The following is a 21,053-nucleotide window of genomic DNA, read 5'->3' on the forward strand; positions in this document are numbered from 1 at the left end:
TCCACTGTGATGGACCGTTGCCAGCCTCCCTCCCTTGAGGGGCAGGGAGTTGCTGCGCTTCCCCAGAACGTTACCTCTCTGTCCAGCTCAGCCTCCGGCTCAGAGTCAGAGGAGGACTGGGGGCCACGGCCACGGCCCTTCCGGCCTCGCTTCTTGACGGGCTCATCGTCGTCCTTGAGCTCGTCGCCGCTGCTGCCTGCACTGCCCCCCTGGGTGGCCTCCCCACGCTCGCGCTCACGCCGCCGCTCCTTCTCCTCCTTCTCCTGTTCCCGCAGCCGCCGCAGCTCTTCCTCCTGCTCCCGGCGCCGCCGCGCCTCCAGCTCCCGGCGCCGCTCCTCGTCCCGGCGCTTCCACTCGCTGATGCGGTCCACCTCATCGCTGTCGCTGGGGGTGCAGGCCGGTTAGGGCTCCCAGTCTTGGGGCCCACTAGCTGGGCCTGCCCGCCACCTGCACTCCGTCAAGGGCCGGGCACCCACCTGTCACTGCTGGAGCTAGTCGGTGGCCGCTCAGGCTTCGGCTTCCGCCCACGGGGCTTCGGGGGAGGCTTCTCCGCTACGGAAGAGGAGGAGGGGGTGGCCTCTCGCCGAGCTCCCCCCAACCCCAGGCCCCAGCCCCACCTCCCCGGTGAGCCTACCTGGCTTCCTGCCCCGAGGAGGCTTCTTTACAGATACATCCGAGTCAGAGGAAGAGGAGGAGGAGGAGGACGATGATGACGCCGACCTCGCCACGGGCACTGGCGCAGCCATGGCCCCATCAGAGTCTGCTTTGGAGTCCGAGTCAGAAGCCGATGGTGCCTTCTGGGAGAGCCAGGCGGAGGTGAGAGCAGCCAGGGTGAGGGCGGCCCCAAGCACCCCATCTCCCCCAAACTGGAAACGCTTCCTTCTGGCCTGGGACCCCGGGCAGCCCAGCTGTGCCTGTGGCTGCCACCCGTTCACCTAGGACAGGGTGCAAGCTACCCTAGGCCTCCTCTGCAAAATGCAGGAGGCAGACATTCGTACCTGCAGACACATGCACACAACACATGCACACCCACTGAAACACAACACACTCGTACGTATGCAGTCTGATACCACATGTTCATACACAATGTTCGTACACACAAAACACATGTTCTCCTCTACATGTGGACAACACACACTCCTACGTGCCCATGTGCACATACCATACCCGTACCCTTGTGCACACATTGCACACAGGGTACACTTGCACATGCACACTACACACACACACACTCTTTCATGGGGAACCTAGGAGTGCTTCGATCCCTTCCAGCCCCAGCAGCCCAGCATCCCATTCTCCAAACCAGCCTCTAAGTCCCTCCTGGAGACAGCAGTGGCAGGGTGGCCCCTGCTCCTGAGAGGTGCTCCGCACACACAGTACTCAGAGGCTATGGATCAAAACCTCGAGTGAGGTGGAGCCAAGTCAGGGGTCCCCGGGGTCTCCCTGGGGGCCTATGGCCTAACCTCCTCCAAAACACACCGACTCTAACCGCCCTGGCTGGTGACCATGGAGAGATGCCTGAGGAGCTTTCAGAGGCCAGTGGGTAGGAACAAAATAAAACGAAATACTAGTACCTTTTTCTTCCGGCCAGGAAGGGGGCCCCGCCGCGGGGCCCGGACCACGGCTTTCTTCTCAGGGGTGAAGTCCTGGGAGAAGAGAAGGGAGCTGGATGCGAGGCCCACTGGCCTGCCACCCACCACGCGGCCCCGCCTGCGCATCCCTCCTCGTGCACCTGCCCTGGGTCTGGCCAGCTGCCCCCACCTGGTCGCTGGTCTTCTCTGACTCCGAGGAGCTTTCCGAGTTCTCCTCCTCAGAGGGAGACATGCTGGCTTGATCCAGATCGCTGGAGGCCTTTCGAGCTCGTTTTGAGACCGACATCTGGAAGGGGAACAGCCAGAACAGATCAGCAACCGAGAAAGCCATGTGCCCGGGAGAACCAACTCCCTCCTGAACAGCCACAGCTGGGAAAAGTTGAGGTTCTGAAACTTTGGGGGCAGGGAGCCCTTTGAAAATCTGATGAAAACCAGGAATAATTCCTAGAAGACATGATGTTCAGTGAAAGAAGCCAGGCTCGAAATGACAAATACTGTCTGATACCAATCACAGGAGATCCTCAAGCAGTCAGATCCACAGAGACAGGAAGTAGACAGTGGGGCCAGGGACTGGGGGGAAGGGCATCAGTGTTTCAGAGGGACAGAGTTTTAGTTTATCAGAGAAGATAAACGTTCAGGATTAAGACAGTGGACATGGTTACACAAGAGAATGAATGGAAAATGCTACTGAACTGTGCACTTAAAAATGGTTACGATGATAAATTTAATGCTAGTGCATTTTACAATTAAAAAAAAGAAAAAAAGAAAAAACCCTCAGAGATTCTTTCCCCAGAAAAGCACATACACGTTTCCGAACTACACAGAGGTGATAGTTGTACCATCTTGCGAATGTACTAAATGCCGCTAAACTGTACATTTTATTTTACTTGTTATTTTTTTGCTTTTTAGGGCCATACCCATGGCATAAAGAAGTTCCCAGGCTAGGGGGTTGAATCAAAGCTGCAGCTGCTGGCCTACACCACAGCCACAGCAACGTGGGATCCTAGCAGTGTCTGCAACCTACACCACAGCTTGTGGCAACCCACTGAGCAAGGACAGGGATTGAACCCACATCCTCTTGGATACTAACCGAATTTGTTTCCAGATACACAACGGGAACTCCCTAAACTGCACATTTTTTTTTTTTTTTTTTGTCTTTTTATGGCTTCACCCATGGCCTTTTTTTGTCTTTTTATGGCTTCACCCATGGCCTTTGGAGGTTCCCAGGCTACGGGGTCGAATCGGAGCTGTAGCCACCGGCCTACGCCAGAGCCACAGGAATGCCAGATCCAAGCCACATCTCTGACCTACACCACAGCTCACAGCAACACCTGATCCTTAACCCACTGATGGAGGCCAGGGATCAAACCAGCAACCTCATGGTTCCTCGTCGGATTTGTTTCTGCTGCGCCTTGATGGGAACTCCCTGAACAGTTAAATTTTTTGTTTCACCTCAGTAAAAAAGATTTTTTTCAAAACACACACATACGCACACAATTCTGAATTCAGTTTCAGGGGCTCACTTACTCCCACAGATGCCAACCCAAAGAAGCCAATCTAAGAAATCATATAGAAGTTCCCATTGTGACTCAGTAGGTTAAGAACCCAACTACTATCCATGAGAATGTAGTCAGATCCCCGCCTCGCTCAGTGGGTTAAGAATCTGGTGTCTCCACATGCTGTGGTGTAGGTAGCAGATATGGCTCAGATCTGGCACTGCTGTGGCTGTGGCGTAGGCCAGCAACTGTAGCTCCGATTCAACTCCTGGCCTAGGAACTTTCATATGCTGCAGGTGCACCTATAAAAAGGAAAAAAGACAGTCAGACAGAAAGAAAAGAATGAAGGAAAGAAGGAAGAAAGAAATCACATAGGGAGTTCCCTGGTGGCTTAGCTGGTTAAGGATCCAACACTGTCACTACTGTGGTTCAAATCGCTGCTGTGGCACAGGTTTGATTCCTGGCCCAGGAACTTCTGCATGTTGGAGCCAAAATAGAAAAAGTTAAAAAGAAGAGAAAGAAATCACACAAAGAAAAAACTGAAGAGGCAAAGAGGACGGCACTTTGGCCACAGGTCTCCGCCCACTGACTGCCTGGTACGGTGCACCTTAGCCTCTGCCCTGTCACGGCCAAGACTCACTGGTTCTTTTCACAACCACTTACTGAGCATCTCCCCCCCCCGCACCCCGCCCAGGGCCTTTCAAAAGCCAAGGCACAAAGGACGGCACGGTGTTCCTCTAAAACTCGCACACTGAACCCTGACCCCCAGGACCCCAGAATGTGACTATCTGGAGACAAGGTCTTTGAAGAGATAATTAAGGTAAAATGAGGTATCAGGGTGGCCCTGATCCAACATGTTGGGAGGAGTTCTTAGAAGAGGCGACGAGGACACAGATCTGCACAGAGGGAGACCGCGTGAGGACACAGGGAGAAGGTGGCCATCCACACACCAAGGAACGAGGCCTCAGAGGGAACCAGCCCCACTGACACCTCGATCTTGGCCAGCCAGCCTGTGGGCCTGTGAGAGGGTAAATGACTGTTGTTTAAGGTGCTGTCTGTGGGACTGTGTCATGGCAACTCCAGCAAATGCCCAGTGAAGCGCCAACAAGAGGTGAGGACTCTACCTGGCCCAACTTATCCTCCAGTCACAAACTGGAACATCAAGGAGGATGCTTCAAGAAGAGTAAGTTCTGGTGTGTGAGGGCTGCAGGGGGATGGTCTGAGGAAGAAAATGTGAGGCCTGCAGGAGGGCCTGAGGAGACATTAAGTACAAAGCCCCCAGGAGGAAAGGAGCGGGGGGGCTGGAGGGGTGGGGGGTGAGGTGGCAGTGAGCCATCAGGGAGGGGATGGGGCCAGGCCTGCAGGGCTGTGCAGCTATGTTTGGAGTCTAGTCCCATTTCCCAGATGGCCAAGCTGAGGCCCAGCACTCTTCACATCTCAGCACCCTCCCTCTTAAAAGGAGGATGACGGGGATGAGCAGGACCCTTGGCCGGTTCCTGGGGAGGAAGAGGTAGTGTGTTTTCCCTTCTTACCTGACAGCAAAGGGGCTCAACCCAGGCACTCAGGGAATCCACCAGAATCCCAGGAAGTTTCTGTCTCCCTGCACATTTAAGTTCCATCAGATGCTCGAAGCAGTTCCAGACTAAGTGTTTCAAGCTGGGGTGAAGCCTTGGTCCTCAGATAAAAGGGCAGGAATTGTGAGGACTTTGGGGGACCTTTCAGGCAGGATGTTCCCTCCCGGCCACTGTGGGGGAGGGGCCCCAAGCAGTGAGAGCCCATAGCCCCGGAGAGAACAGAGCTGGCAAGTGGCTCAGCAACCCACCCACCAGGCCCCAGGGACCCCCTTCTCAAGGCTGCAGAGGGATCCTCCATGAAGCCCCGACAATAGGAGGCCTTTCTGGGAGCCACTGAGAAGGGTAAACACTAAGACCAGACCCACGGATAACGCAGAAAAATAACAACAAAATAACACTAACTGGAGAGAGAGCACAGAGCTGAGCTGAAACCATATAGCCCCCCAGTGTCTCCCTGGTCTGGTTCAAAGGTGTTGTAATGACTTATATTTGTTTAATGCAAAGTTGGCCAAAAAGAGAAAACCAAAAACTGAATACATACTATCTGACTAAGGGGTAGGATGGGGGGTCATTTTCTACATATTCCTGTTCAACTTCTCCAACAACTGTAAACAGAAACAACAGGGACTTCAAAAATCAATGCTAAAGAGGAGTTCCCGTTGTGGCACAGCAGAAACGAATCCTACTAGGAACCACGAGGTTGCAGATTTGATCCCTGGCCTTGCTCAGTGGGTTAAGGATCTGGCATTGCCCTGAGTTGTGGTGTAGGTCGCAGATGTGACTTGGATCTGGCGTTGCTGTGCTGCGGTGAAGGCTGGCAGCTATAGCTCTGATCAGACCCCAGCCTGGGAACCTCCATATGCCCCAAGTGTGGCGCTAAAAAGCACTCACACAAATCAATGCTAGGGAGTTCCCTGGTGGCTCAGTGGGATAAGGATCCAGCATAGTCACTGTTGCAGTGCTGGTTTGATCCCTTCCACATGCCACAGGTGGGGCCAAACAAACAAATACCAAGTATATCATGAGAAGTTGGAAGAGGGGTCCTGCCTGTGGCTCAAATGGATCAGTGGCATCTCTGCAACACCAGAATGCAGGTTCAATCCCTGGCCCAGCACAGTGGGTTTGCAGCATAAGTCACAACTGTGGCTTGGATCTGATCCCTGGCCCAGGAACTCTACATGCTGCAGGGCAGCCAAAACACAAGAAAGAATTGGGGGCAAAAGCTAAATGATGTCCAACAATCTTTTGGTTTTTCTGCTTTTTAGGGCCTCACATACAGCATATGGAGGTTCCCAGGCTAGGGGTCGAATCAGAGATACAGCTGCCAGCCTACGCCACAGCCCCAGCAACCTGGGATCCGAGCCAAGTCTGCAACCTACACCACAGCTCACGGCAATGCTGGATCCTTTAACCCAATAAGTGAGGCCAAGTGTCGAGCCCACATCCTATGGATCCTAGTCAGGTTTGTTACTGCTGCGCTACGACGGGAATTCCATGCCCAACAATCTTAAAAGTGAAAACTGCATATTAGAATAATATTTAAGGAGGAGTTCCCGTCCTGGTGGCGCAGCAGAAACGAATCTGACTAGGAACCATGAGGTTGCAGGTTCAATCCCTGGCTTTGCTCAGTGGGTTAAGGATCTGGCATTGCCATGAGTTGTAGTGTAGGTCACAGACATGGCTCGGACCTGACGTAGGTGTGGCTCTGGTGTAGGCAGGTGGCAACAGCTCCCATTAGATCCCTAGCCTGGGAGCCTCCATATGCCACGGGTGCAACCCTAAAAAGACCAAAAAAAAAAAAAAGTACATTTTAGCTACTACTACTACTAAGGCTACTAATAATAATTCATAATAAATCATCCAAAAAATAATAATAATAAAGGGGAGTTCCCTGTGGTCTAGTGATTAGGGCTCTCCACTTTAACCGCTACAGCCCAGGTTCAATTCCTGGTCTGGGAACTGAGGTTCTACATCAAGCTGCACACATAGGGGAGGAAAAGTAGCAAGACACACACTGTATGCACGATTACCAATTCTGTATTTTACACACACACACACAAAAACATACACACCCCTCTACATGAAGCACATACAGGATCAAAGAGAAACACATCAGGATATTTCTAGTCCTTGGTGCAGAAACCTCCTCAGATAGACGAACATTTTTTGCTAGCTTCTTTACACTTTTTGCACCTTCTAACTTATCTATGATGAGCATAGGCTTATTGTTATAATTGGAACTGAAAGTACATGATATTTTTAAAAATCCTAAGAAGAATGTCTTAGTCCATCAAAAGAATTTCCTGCTAAATCCTGGTGCTTTCATTCTACACCCAAATATTCAGAAGCAGTCAAAAGGCAGGGGTAGTAGGGAAAGGCAGGAAAGAGAATCTATCCAAGAGAACTTTAAACTCACATCCACACAAAAATCTGTACATGAATATTCACAGTGGTGTTAATTGATTTTGTTTTGTTTTGTTTTTAAGGGCCATACCCACTGAGCAAGGCCAGGGATCAAACCCACAACCTCATGGACCCTAGTTGGATTCGTTTCCACTGTGCCACGATGGGAACTCCGACAGAAGTGTTGTTTGCAATAGCCCCAGAGTGGAAACAACCCAAATATCCATAAATGGATGATGGATAAACAATGTGTGGTCCATCCTTACACTGGAATATCACTGAGCCACAAAAAGGAGAGAAGCGGAGTTCCCACCATGGCGCAGCAGAAACAAATCCAACTAGGAACCATGAGGTTGCGGGTTCTATCCCTGGCTTTGCTCAGTGGGTTAAGGATCCAGCATTGCCGTGAGGTGTGGTGTAGGTTGCAGACGAGGCTCAGATCCTGCGTTGCTGTGGCTGTGGTGTAGGCCGGCAGCTGTAGCTCCAATTGGACCCCTAGCCTGGGAACCTCCATATGCCACAGGAGCGGCCCTGAAAAGACAAAAAAAAAAAAAAAGATAAAAGAAGAGAAACACCAACTCACTACCACGTGGATGGACTTTCAGAATATGATGCTCAGTGAGAGAAGGAGACACAGAAGGACACACAGTGTGATTCCATGGATGGGAAACGTCCAGAACAACAAGAGAGAAAAACAGCAGATTCAGGGTTGTAAGGGGATGGGGATGGGGATAGAGGGGAGACTACCAATGGGGATAGGCTTTCTTTTTGGGTGATGGAAAGTTCTGGAACTAGATAGAGGTGATGATGCCACAATTTTGTGAATGTACTGAAAATCACCAAATTGTATACTTTGAAAGGGTGAACTTCATGGTATGTGATTTGGTAGCTTGATTTAAAAAAAAAAAAAAAAAAAAAAAAAAGCATGTTTTAAAAAAAGAAAGACAGAAAGGCCAAGGAGGGAGAGCAGGCTGCTGGGTGGGATCAGGAGGAGGAAGCCCCCCACCCCACTACCTACGCAAGCCAGGTGCGCCAGCCCCTGTGCCCCTACCTTCAAGGCCACTGCCTTCCGCTTCAGGCCACTATTGTCACTGCTCTTGTCCGAGTCTGAGTCGCTCTCCATCCTGTCACTGGCAGCTGCGGCGGTCACAGCTGTGACGGCCATGACCCCCCGGTCCTCGTCGTCTTCACTCCCGCCTGCCGGGTCCGCTTCGGGGGCCTCGCTGTCTGAGGAGCTCACCGGCTGGGGACAGAGGCAGAAACAGCGGGTCACCCCTCAGGCTTGGCTGGGTTTCCCAGCCAGGACAGTGACCCATAGGATGACATCCATCAGCAGTGGTGGCGGGTTCTTAAGTGTCAACCTACTCGCTTTCCACATGGGGAACTGAGGCCCAGAAAGCTCCAAGAACTGAGGCACGAGGGCGAGATGGACACACATGTGCTGGGCACTAGGATTCAAGCATTGCTGATGCAAGGACAAGCCCTGGGCCACTGACTCAGCCTCTCTGTGCCTCAGCTCCCATGTCTGAGCAAGGAGGGTGATGCCATTTTGGCCTCACAGGGCTGTGGTGAGGATGAGACAGAAGTGAGGTACTTAGGACAGGGCCCAGACTGGCAAGAGGTCCATCAAGGTTTGCTTTTATAAAACTATCATTATGCTGGGAGTTCCCATCGTGGCGCAGTGGAAACGATTCTGACTAGGAACCATGAGGTTTCGGGTTTGATCCCTGGCCTCGATCAGTGGGTTAAGAATCTGGCGATGCCATGAGTTGTAGTGTAGGTCACAGACAAAGCTCGGACCTGGCGTTGCTGTGCCTGTGGCGTAGGCCGGTAGTAACAGCTCCAATTAGACCCCTAACCTGGGAACCTTTATATGCCACAGGTGTGGCCCTAAAAAGACAAAATTAAAAAAAAAAAATTATCATTATTCCAATTTTTTTTTTCTTTTTCGGCCAGCCTGTGATATATGCAGTTCCCAAGTAAGAATCAGATCCCAGGAGTTCCCTTCATGGCTCAGTGGTTAATGAATCCGACTAAGCACCATTGTTGCGGGTTGGATCCCTGGCCTCACTCAGTGGGTTAAGGATCCGGCATTGCCGTGAGCTGTGGTACAGGTTGCAGACTCGGCTCAGATCCAGCATTGCCGTGGCTGTGGCGTAGGCCAGTGACTACAGCTCCAATTGGACCCCTAGCCTGGGAACTATGCCACGGATGCAGCCCTAAAAAGGACAAAAAGACAAAAAAAAAACAAAAAGAATCAGATCTCAGACACAGTAATGACCTACACCATAGCTGAAGCAACACGAAATCCTTTAACCCCTATGCTGGGCTTTGGATCGAACCTGCAGCCTGATGCTGCAGGGAGATCGCCAATTCCTTGTACCACAGCAGAAACTCCTATGCCGATCATTATGAGGGAAAACCACCTTGGAGAGGGCCTCTAGACTTGAACTGCCAGGTGCTTCTACTTGTTTTACCCAAACTGCCCAGTCAGGCAGTAACAGCCACGAAAGTAGCAAATAAGCAGATGGTAGAGTTCCCGTCGTGGCAAAGCGGAAATGAATCTAATCAGGAGGTTGCAGGTTCAATCCCTGGCCTTGCGCCGTGGGTTAAGGATCCAGCATTGCCATGAGCTGTGGTGTAGGTCGCAGACGGCTCGGATCTGGCATTCCTATGGCTGTGGTGTAGGCTGGGAGCAATAGCTCCGATTAGACCCCTAGCCTGGGCACCTCCATATGCTGCAGGTGCGGCCCTAAAAGACCCGGAAAAAAAAAAAAAATCAGACAGCATTTCTTCCATGCTAGCCGCATGCCAGGTCCATCTTACACACACTTAGTTGCCATCTGTGAGCAGAGGCCGGATGCCAGGCACCACGCAAGGTAGCTGGTGAGCACCAGGACATGAACGAGGCACAGTCCCTGCCCCTGGGGAGCTTACGATCCAGTGGGAGACCAACTGTGGCCATTTAAATAGATTGGCATTGGAGTTTCCATTGTGGTTCAGTGATAAAGAACCCAACTAGTATCTATGAGGATACGGGTTCCATCCCTGGCCTTACTCAGTACATTAAGGATCTGGCGTTGCTGTGAGCCGTGGTGTAAGTCGAAGATGTGGCTCAGACCTGGTGTTGCTATGGCTGTGGTGTAGGCTGGCAGCTGTAGCTCTGATTTGACTCCCAGCCTAGGAAATTCCATATGCCACAGTGCGGCCCTTAAAAAAAAAAAAAAAAAAAACACCTAAAAGATTTTAAAAAATAAATAAAAGCAGACCAGTGTGACGCTGTGGATGTAGGTGTGAAAAAATCAGGGCGAGGTGGGCGTGAAGTGGCAGGCATATTCTGAAATGGGGGGCTCCCTTGGATGGTGTGACATTTTAGCTGAGGAGCTGTCCCCAGCATGCAAAGGGGTAGGAGCTAGAGGCCTCCAGAAAGCAGGACCAGCGTGAGTGAAGGTCCCCTTAGAAACCAGATAGTGGGTGTGGCTGAGGTGCAGCAAAAGAGAAAAAAGGGGCAGGAGAGAGGACAGAGAGAAGTAGGCTGGAGCCAGATCACACAGGAGTGACTGAGGGTCCAGATCAGGCAGACAGCACAACGAGTCCAGCCACAGAGTTTTCTTGGATTTGGATTTTTTTTTTTTTTTTTTTTTTGGCCGCACCTTCGGCATGCAGAAGTCCCCGGCCAAGGATCAAACCCACACCATTGCATTGACAAAGCCTGATCCTTAACTCATTGTTCAACTGTGGAACTCCCTCTCAGATCTGTGTTTTTTATTTGTTTTGCTTTTTGGAGCTGCCCCTGCAGCATATGGGCGACCAATGGAGAGTCCCAGGCTAGTCGTCGAATCAGAGCTGTAGCCACTGGCCTACAGTAACACAGCCACAGCACAGAGCCACAACAACAGCAACGCAGGATCCTCAACCCATTGAGCAAGGCCAGGGATCAAACCTGGGTCCTCATGGATGCTAGTCAGATTTGTTTCCCATGAGTCACAACAGGAACTCCTCAGATCTGTTTCTGAACCTGTCCTGAATGTTCTATGTTTGTGGAAGAATAGGTGAGCCCTGGTCATATCCTGCCATTATTTATTCATCCCATGAACATCGAGGAATACCTACTATGCACCCGGACCAGTGGTGGGACTAGAGACGAGCAACACAGAAGAGTCCCTGCCCTCGGAAGCTCTCAGTCAATGGGAGACAGACAAGTAAATGCACTTACCACCTGGTGTGATGGGGGAGCCACTACCACTCAGGGTGCCCAGCCCTGCCGAGTCCAAGTGTAAAATCTGACCGCAGTATTTATTTCATTGTACTTCTTTCCTAAACGACGGAGTTTTGTTTTTTTTTTTTTTTTTTTTTTGCTTTTTAGAGCATATGGAGGTTCCCAGGCTAGGAGTCGAATCAGAGCTACAGCTGCCAGCCTACACCACAGCCACAGCAACTGGGCTCTGAGCCACATCTGCGACCTACACCACAGCTCACGGCAACGCCGGATCCTTAACCAACTGAGCAAGGCCAGGGATCGAACCCGAATGCACTCTCGTGGTTCCTAGTCACTTTCCTTAACCATTGAGCCACAAAGGGAACTCCCCGGATTTTGTTTTTTGAAGAGAGATTGATTGAGACTTTTAAAGGCAACATTCTCTGGAAACAACCCAAATGTCCATCTACCGATGAATAAACAAACCGTCACCAGCTATAGGATGGAATATTATTCAGCCAAAAAAAGGGACGGCAGCTCTGATACATGCCACAGCATAGATGAGCCTTGAAAACATGCTAAGTGAAAGAAACAAGGGACCTAACAAATGATTCCATTTATATGAAAGTCCAGAAAATGCAAATTCATAGAAATAGAAAATTGACTGGTAGTTCCCAGGGGTAGGAGGGAAGGGAAAATTAAGGGAAAAATGTGGAGGGGGTTTCTCTTATGGGGTGATGCGAATGTTCTGAAATTAGATAGTAGTGGCGGTTGCACAACATTGTGGATGTACTGAAAGCCACTGTAGGGTATGTGTTAAGATGGTTGAAATGGTGAATTTTATGCCATGGAGATTTCCTCTTAATTTAGGGAGTTCCCTTGTAGCATAGCAGGTTAAGGACCCGGTATTGTCACTTCAGTGGCTTGGGTTTGATCCCTGGCCCAGGAACTTACATATGCTGTGGGCGTGCCCCCCCCGCAAAGCCACATCCCCCAGGTGTGATTACAGTCAAGGGGGTCAATGGATAGGAACAGGGCATGCACACTGACTGGCTGAGAAAAAAAGGGAGGAAGAGCAGAAGTGTATGGGAGCATCTGGGAGGGGCTCCAGGGCCTCAGCGATGGGATGCACCAAGTGAGGCCAGGAACGAGGAGCCCGGAAAGGCAGGAGTGTGTGTCAGGTGGCTGGAGGAAGGCACGGAGCCCAGGTAAGGCCTGGGCAGCACATCAAAGCAGAAAAGCTCAGGAGGGAACAGAAATGTGGGAGGAGAAGTGGGCGCTAGAGTCAAGCCTGGGACACTTCAGGTGGAGGACATGGGCAGAGGGAATGGGGCTGCCCCTTCCCCCGACTCTGTGCCCACCCTGATCTCCCCATTGACTGAGAGGTCGTGAGCCTGCCACAGGCTTTGTGCACACAGGCTAATGGAATCCACCTCAAGGCCCAGGACCTCACCACTCAACACCCTTGAGTCACTGTGACTGAGGGTCCCCAGGCATAGCGGGCAGGCTCGTCTGTGTGATGGATGTGTGACAAGAATAAAAAGTGCCACATGAAGCAGGCCAAGCCCCAAACCTGAAACGCCAGGATAGGAGATGATAATCAGGCTTCCAGCTGGATTTCCCTCACGCCTCTCCTCCGAGCACTGCTGCTGCTCTTCAGGGCACCCCTTGCAAGTGGCGAAGGGAGAGGACGCCCCCAGGTCTTCACAGGGCAAACAGCAGCTCAGGGTGTGGGCGCTAAATGGGTGGCCAAGACCCTCCTGTCTCCTACAGGGGAATGGGTCCTCCCCGGGGCAGTGAGAACTAGGCTTAGTTAGGTGCGAGCCACTGGACCAGCATGACACCTTTCTCTGTGTAATGTGTGGGAGTTGTCGTCCTCACTCTGCACACAAAGGTGGCATGACAGCGCCAAGTCACAAGGGTAAGAGACAGAGCCAGGGTGCAAGCCAGCTCAGCCTCAACCCTGAAGCCTGGCCCACAGGACACAGCCACTGCTTGGTAAAAATCCCTCCTTTGCTTCTGCCAAGCTCTTAACCAATCGTGACCCTATTTGTATCTCGACGGCCCGGGCAGACACCTGAGACAAACGGGCACGTCCCACAAGTAGGGAAACTGAGTCTCCTGGAAGGTGAGCGACTTGCCCTCCACTGTGCTTTGTGGATTAAGCCAGAGATTAGATTTCCTGGGGTCGGCCCACAAGATCTAACTACCTGCCAGCAAAATCGGATTGGGAAATCCAATCCCCATGGAAACAACTGGAGGACAGGAATGCTGGTACCTTGGAAGGGAACTGGGAAATTAAGGTCAACCCGCACCATCCCGTGACCACCGGTTGAGTGAGACAAGCACTAGTTTCTCTCGCTACTGTAATGGGTTAGGAGGGTGACTGAGGTGGAAATGAAGGTCAAACCCCTGGCCTGGTCTCCCTGTGTCACAGCACTGCCTCCTCACCTACTGAGCACTGCTGTGGGCCCTGGGCCAGGCGCCTGATGGGCACTGGCTCACTGCACTCTCCCAACAGCCCCATGAGAGCTGGTTCCGCCTTGAGCCTGTTTGAGATGAGGAGATGTCAATCCCCAAGGTGCAGAGTCAGCAGGAGGAAGAGCCAGCCTTGAACTCAGGTCCATGCGCCCACATGGCAGGGCTCTTACCCTCAGGTTCCATTGTGTATAGGTCGCTCTTCAAGCCCGCCTCCCCCACAAGACCCTACCTGGCTTGTACTGACTAGAAAAGAAATTTGGCCTGGGAGACGGGAAGCCTGGGTTTCAGTCCCATCTCAGCTCCAACCAGCTACTGGCACAGGTCCGTTTACCCCCTCCCCTTTCAGGCCACAAGGCTGTATTTATCAGCTTGGATCCTTCTAGGTCAGTGGTTCTCAACCAGGGTTGATTCTGTCCCCCAGGAGGCATTTGGCGATGTCTAAAGACATGCAGCGTATAAGACTGGGGCAAGGGTGGGGGTGGGGGTCCTGGCACCGAGGGGGTGGGGCCAGGGATGCTCAGCCCACAGCGCCCAGGATGCTCCACAGAGAGTGACTCAGCCCCGAATGTTGACAAATCCTGGTAGAGGTCTAGGAGGTCCCTCTAGGTAATTAAGCAAACGCTCCAGGTCTCAGTATGCTCAGCTGTAAAATGGAAAAGATGTCACCTGCCCAGCCCACGTCAGTATTACTGTGAGCAGCTGGAACCACAATGACATACCGTTTTCCACCTCCTGGCTTGGCAGGGGGACATGGTAGCAGAACCTGCCCTACATCCCTTAGGGGGAGCACACTGAATTAAGGCTGTTGAAAAGAATGAAGCTGTTCTCTGCACAAAGGGGACCAACTGGCAAGACACGTTATTAAGGGAATGAAGCAAAGCAGAGAATTATATGCTTTTAAAAAAGCAAGCTATGCAGGGTTTTATGTGAATAGAGAATCTTGGAAAGGAAACCCAAGGAAGTGGGAGCCGGGGCTACCTTGAGAGGAAGTCAAAACAGAGCAGCTGGGAGCCAGGACTGACCTCTCACCATATGCCCTTTTGTACTTGGTAGTCTTGTACCATGAGTCTGTGTTCCCACTCGAAAACGTAAAAATAAACTAAAACCTTACAGGATGAAAAGACCAACTGCCCAGGAACCCTCAGAGCAGTGCTTCTGAAAGTCTGCGGTGGACCTGCTCCATCAGAACCATCTAGGGAGGTCCCACTGTGGTTCAACGAGGTCATCAGCATCTTCAGAGATGGGTTCCATCCCCTGCCCAGCATAGTGGGTTAAGGATCCAGCATTGCCAAAGCTGCAGCTTAGGTTAAGACTACGGCTCAGATCTGATCCCTGGCCCAGGAGCTCCATATGCCAAGGGGCAGCCAAAAATAGGGGGGTGGGGGGGAGGGAGAAGCATCTAGGATAACGTGTGGGATCAAATACTTCAAGGTGCCCAGGCCTCAGCCCTAAACTACCACACCTACGTCTCTAGGGGTGGGGTCCAGGGATCTGCATTTTTTTTTTTTTTTTCTTTTTTAAGGCCACACCTGTGGCATATGGAAGTTCCCAGGCTAGGGGTCAAACAGGAGCTGGCAGCCTACACCACAGCCACAGCAGATCAAGCCGCGTCTGCGACCTACACCACAGCTCACAGCAACGTCAGATCCTTTAACCCACTGAGGAGGGCCAGGGATCAAACCCACATCCTCATGGATACTAGTTGAGTTCTTAACCCATTAGCCACAACAGAAACTTCCAGGATCTGCATTTGTAAACCAATGTCGGGTCTGGAGCATAGATGGGTCAGAAAACCAAAGAGTAATACTGTACTCTCCCATTTATAACTACTTCTCAACTTGGGGAGTCTGCACAGGGCTGGTTTAATGTCAAGGTTACACCATTTTTGGGTTTCATTTCCTCGAGGGCAGGCATCTACACGGTACTTAGTAGGCTGAAGGTGTGTAATAAATATTAAGTAGTGTGATGATTCACCACAAGGCAATAAGCTTAGGACTAGACTAAACAGAACTTGAGCTGGAGCCAGAAAAGGATCTCATGAAACTCAACTACCTTAACGTCCCATCTGTTTACCCAAGTCGGGAACGTGCAAAGCCCAGAGAGACTTCAGGGATCAAAGCAGGGGGAACCTCTGACTCCCGGAACCATCATGGTAGGTGAACGACACCACCCACAAGCATGGAAAGTGAGCTGAACCCCTTGAAGAGGGGCTGCCAAACCCTCAGCGCTTGAGAGACTTGTTCAATGGACTCCAAGTTCTGGATCGTGAGCTCCCGGAAGGCAAAAGGTGTGTCGGCTTCATCTAGGATTCCTGGTCCCCAGTACGGCCCGTGACTCGCACATGCACTGCTGGGGTCTATACAGGAGTGTCTGCTGGATCAGTGGGTAGACAGATTAGTGGGTAGATGGTGCCACAGGAGAGGCACACCCAGATCAGATCCAAGTCCTAGGATGCTGAGCTCTCCAGCAGGACCAAATGCTACAGCACTACTCTGCTTGCACGAACCAGACCTCGCCAACTCCTGCTTCCCCACCCACAGACCATGAGGAACACTGTTTCTTCCCTGACAGCCAAGTTCCAAGTCAAATAGCTTGGCCTCCCGGCCAACCCTGAGCTCGCCCCTCCTGAGGCCAGGCTACTGCACCTCCCCACATCTCCGGCAGGAACCCCAAGAGCGGTGGTGAAAAGCAGAGTGGGGAAACTCAGATCAGTCTCCCCTCATCTGCATCTCACCCCAAAACACCCAGAGCAAGGCACCCCTCTATCATCTTTCCACGGCTTTTTATGAATTTCACTTCAGCTTCTGTAAATTCTTTTTTTTTTTTTTTTTTTTTTGTCTTTTGTCTTTCTAGGGCCCCACTTGCAGCATATGGAGGTTCCCAGGCTAGGGGTCTAATCCGAGCTACAGCTGCTGGCCTATGCCACAGGTGCAGAAACGACAGGTCCAAGGTGCAACTTATGCCACAGCTCACGGCAACTCGAGATCCTTAACCCACTGAGCGAGGCCCATAGCCTCATGGTTCCTAGTTAAATTCGTTTCCACTGCACCACGATAGGAACTCCTAAATTCCTTTTTTAAAATCTTATGGCCACACCTGCGGCATATGGAAGTTCCTGGCCCAGGGACTGAATCCAAGCCACAGCTGCGGCAATACTGGATCCTTAACTCACTGTGCTGGGCCAGGGATTGAACCCAAACCTCTGCAGCAACCCAGGCCACTGCAGTCAGATCCTCAACCCAGTGTGCCACAGTGGGAACTCCCTCTATATTCCTTTTTCTCCCTGAATGTTTCCAGACACTGATTTGCCACAGAGATATCATCTTTGTGATTGTTGGCATTCCTTTCCTACCTAAGCAAGAACTCTCCCATCTACTAACTGCAGCCTTTTCCCAGATCTGAAATCTGGCAATAATGGAGGAAAAAGAGGGTATTACTGATAGAAAAAAATTTTCTTTCCTTAGAAAACATAAGGTTTCTTAGAAGCTATGACAACACTGTCATGCACAGAGGCTAATCCTAGAGCAGTGAGTCTCACCAGGGGTGATTCTATACCCCTCCACTGAGCCACAGGGCACTTGGCAAAGTCTCCAGACATGTTCGGCTGTCACAAGTGGGTGAAGGAGCTCTTGGAAAGGAGTGGGTGGGGCCAGGGATGCTGCTCAACACCCTGCTGTGCTCAGGTTGGCCCCCTATAGAGAATGATGAAGCCTCAAAAGTCAGCATTGCTGAGCGGGAGGAGCCTTTTCCAGAGGCCTCATCTCTTTCTATGAGGCAAATTAAGACCACTTCTGGTCCCCAATGTGCTCACCTGCCCTGGGCTCTGCAGACCCTGCATGACCACACTCCCCTTGCACAGACTCACCGGAGGAGCACTGTAGCTGGCATGCGGATTGTTCTGGATCTCCCAGAGGCCCTCATTGAAGCCTTTCCTCTTGTTGGGTTTCCCGTACTTATCTTTACACTTGTCGTAGGGAAACAGGTCCTTGGGTCCCAAGAAGGCTCTGGAGAAAGGAATCATGGGCCGGGCCCAGGTGAGCCAGGCCACCTCCAGAGGCACCAGGAGGGAAAATCCAGCCCCAGTGGGGGACACTTACGTTTCGTGTGTACCAAAAAAGAAGATGGGGTACTTGTTGGGTGGGGGCTTCACAGCACCGTCGGCGATGTCATCGATCTGCAGTGAGAGGTCAGTCAGGGGTGGCTGGGGGCAGCTTCACCCACTGACCCAGGAAATCAAGAAAGCATGCTGGGAGGAGGGCAGCCTTCAAAGGAAGAAGACGCAGCACCTTCCAATTAGGCATCTGCATTCTTCCGTGGAACCCCTAATTGCATACCTGTCCCCTCCCCCCAGGGGGCTCTCTCCACCCTCAGGTTAGGAGTTTCACCTGGGGAAAGCCAAATACGGTCCTCTAAGCAGCCAGGGGGTGGGGCCAAGCCCAGCTTCTACGAACTCCTAGGACACTCCCACGGGACCCCCACCCGCAAAGAGGCCATCAGTGAGGGGATCGCTCTCCCAGAGGCAGCAGCTGGCAGCTCCAAGGATGCAGAGGGTGGGGGGTGGGCTGCAGGAGACAGGCCCAGAGCATCCAGGAAGTCCCACCCTCTCCCTATAGGCCCATGGGCTCCGGCAGCTGTCAATCACCCCCCTACAGGAGGCTAGCAGCCCCTTCACTTCCAATCAGGTGCTTGGAAGTGTTCTGGGCTTAGAGAGCCGGCAGGAGGAGGGGGGACGGAGAGGGAGAAGCTGGTACTCTGGGAGGAAGGGAAGTGCCCATAAAGTTTTATCACTCCGGTGCCCCCAAGAAAGTAAGCCCAAGCAAATCAAGTTAGAGTGGGTTCTCTGGTCCCCATTACTTCCTTCCCATGCTCTGTAAAGCCTGGGGGCTGCTGGAATCTTGCCTTCCCCCCCCCCCCAGCTTCCTTCCTCAGTTCTCTGGGCTACTTTTCAAAGTCCTTGGGCTCTGGGCTGCAGACATCCATCCCAAGCATCCCACTCCTGCACAGAAGCATCCCCAAACTCCATCACCCTGAGGACCAGCCTGCCATGTCTTCCAGACCTGGTTCTGCTCAGACCTCACCCAGGACCCGCCTCTGAGCCTGAGGCCCAGATATCCTAGTGGCGGCACCAGATGTGGACTGTTCTCAGGGCTGCCTGGTTAGCAGTCCCCAGGCCCACTCCTGGAATCCTGCGGCGGCCTCTCTTCAAACAAACACCCAGCTCTGAGCGGTGCCCTTCTGCTTACTTCCACCCAGAGGGAGGGAGGGTCTGGCAGGGAGTGAGACTGAACTCTCCAGCCACCCCATAGTATGGCCCAGGCAATTACTGTTCTTCTGTTCTAATCAAATTTTCAGCTTCGTCCTTCTACTGTCCCTCATGCTCTACTGCAGCCTGGGGTTCCCACCCCCCAAACTCCTTCAGTCCTACCATGTATATTCCACCAACCTCAGTCCTGGGTTGCCTGGGACCTGGAGATGACAACCACCTCTTGGCCCCTCCTCCACACTGGGCTGCCCCAGAGACACCGCCTGGAGATGAGACTCCCCTCTGCAGATGAGACTCCTTCTCAAGATGTCCTTCAGACCTGGACCCCTCATGTGAGTCCTCTGGATGCCAGCTTCCTCAAAGGGGATTTCCAAAGTCCCCTTGGCCCAGTCCCCTCCCTCAGATACTCTTCTCTTTCCAGCTGAAGTCCCAGTGGCTTGTCTCTGATTCAAGCATCACTCCCCCCAAGCCCTCCCTCCACCCTGTGACCCAACCAGCTTCCTCCACCAGGGCCAGCCTCCTCACAAGACACCTAGTCTCCAGGACACCCCCAAACAAGTCTTATTCCAACCTCTGGTCTCTGATGTCCCACATTTTCAGACAGAGTCCTCTTAGCTCCAGCGACCTTGTGAATATAGCCCCCAGCCCTATTTCCGGCCCTGACCCTCCTGAGCATCTCTCAACCTCGAACTTCTACTTTTCTCCATTACTGGAACCCTTACCCTAGGCCCACCTCGACCCCCAGGCCCTCAGAATTTGGCTTCTTGTTGCCCCCCCAAAGAGGTCCAGAGCACCTCCTTCTCATCAGTTTGAGCCTTCTCCTCAAATCCAAGGTTCTTCAGCTCCAGTCATAGCTACCGACCTCCTTCAAACTTAAACCCTGAGCCCTGAGACCCCAAGTCCCTCAACCCATATACCTCGGCTCTGGGAGCCCCCAGAGGGTCCCCTAATCTCAGCGCCCTCGACAGCCCCGGCGCCCGGGCCCCTCAAGCCCAGGTCCCCATAAAACTCCCGGCAGGTGCGTCCCTCAGGCATGGGACCCTCAGACATCCAGGCCCAAGTTCCCCCATACCTCACGCGGGAGAATCCCTCAGGCTAGGGACCCCCAACCTGCAGGCACGCGAGTACCCCAGGCCTGGGTGCCTCCAAACTCCTGGCAAGCGGGTTCCTCAAGGAGGGGTACTCCCAGACCCCCGGCGCGCGGGTCCCTCAGGCCTGGGGCCCCTTACTGCCCCACCCCCCCACCCCCCTGTCGCCTGGCCAATCTCCCGCGCGGCCTCACCCGGGCGGGCCAGTGAGGGTAGCCCTTCATCTTGGCGAACACCAAGTCCCCGGGCTTGAAGGCGTGCGGCATGCTGGCGGCGAGAGGCCCAGGCCGCGGGAAGCGGCAGCGGCGGCGACAGCGGCTGCGGCGGAGGCGGCGGCAGCGGGAGGCGAAGCTGGGGGCGGGAGCAGGGCGCCGAAGGGGCGGGGGCGGCGGCCTGGTTAGCGAGTCGGAGCGTGTTTATTGGCTTGTCTGCCGCCGGAAGTCCCGCCCTCCGACCATCAGGGGTGGGCGACGCCGTCGCTCAGGACCACGTGCGGGGATAGAGGAGCATGGGGACCAATAAGAAGAGGGGTTGGAGCAGAGCAAGTTAACGGGATTGGATAACGGATACAGGCAAGGGGGCGTGACGTGGAGGCCTAATGGGAGGGGACGGAGGTTATGGGAGGTGAAAGAGGAAAGGTGGGAGGAGGGAAACAGGCGGACAGCAAGTGAAGAAGCGGGCAGCCAGAGTCGTTTAGGGCGGGGTATAGGGTAGCGGGGAGGGCATTAGACGGCCATAGGAGGAGGAGCCTTAAGTAGCCAGCATGCTATTGGATATCATAGGAAAGAAGGCCCAATCAATGTAAAGGGAGGGTCATTGGTAGCCTCCCGGTACCCTGAGGAGGGGCTTAATATAGATCTGCAGGCCATTGGATACCACGAGAGAAGCGGCTCAAGGTAGAGAGTGGGCATTGGCTATCACAGGAGGAGGAGCTGAAGCACCTGTCCACCATTGGATA

The 21,053-nt window shown here is 52.8% G+C and overlaps 1 protein-coding gene across 6 annotated transcripts in view; it reads right to left on the bottom strand.

Moving 5' to 3' along the window:
• HDGFL2 (HDGF like 2) overlaps positions 1-20,435 on the bottom strand; it is a 25,108-nt gene extending 4,673 nt beyond the window's left edge. For 2 of the 6 annotated variants that reach the window (XM_085013225.1, XM_005661326.4), the window contains exons 1-9: positions 20,290-20,435; positions 17,842-17,918; positions 17,610-17,748; positions 8,117-8,308; positions 1,762-1,878; positions 1,575-1,646; positions 635-794; positions 477-552; positions 75-384 (exon numbers count right to left, since the gene is read on the bottom strand). In XM_085013225.1, coding sequence (XP_084869351.1) covers positions 75-384; positions 477-552; positions 635-794; positions 1,575-1,646; positions 1,762-1,878; positions 8,117-8,308; positions 17,610-17,748; positions 17,842-17,918; positions 20,290-20,361 — 1,215 coding nt within the window. In that variant the 5' untranslated portion in view covers positions 20,362-20,435. Of the gene's footprint in view, positions 1-74; positions 385-476; positions 553-634; positions 798-1,574; positions 1,647-1,761; positions 1,879-8,116; positions 8,309-17,609; positions 17,749-17,841; positions 17,919-18,129; positions 18,292-20,289 lie in introns of those variants that run through there. The other 4 variants (XM_003123078.5, XM_005661325.4, XM_085013227.1 and 1 more) reach the window with 2 other exon arrangements.
• Positions 20,436-21,053: the final 618 nt, after the last annotated feature.

This window comes from Sus scrofa, chromosome 2 (genome assembly GCF_054392235.1).
Source record: "Sus scrofa isolate SSC_HxYL_T2T_F1_AM1 chromosome 2, Sscrofa_HxYL_maternal_Yorkshire_Landrace_v2.0, whole genome shotgun sequence".
In the NCBI taxonomy this organism is placed as follows: Eukaryota; Metazoa; Chordata; class Mammalia; order Artiodactyla; family Suidae; genus Sus; species Sus scrofa.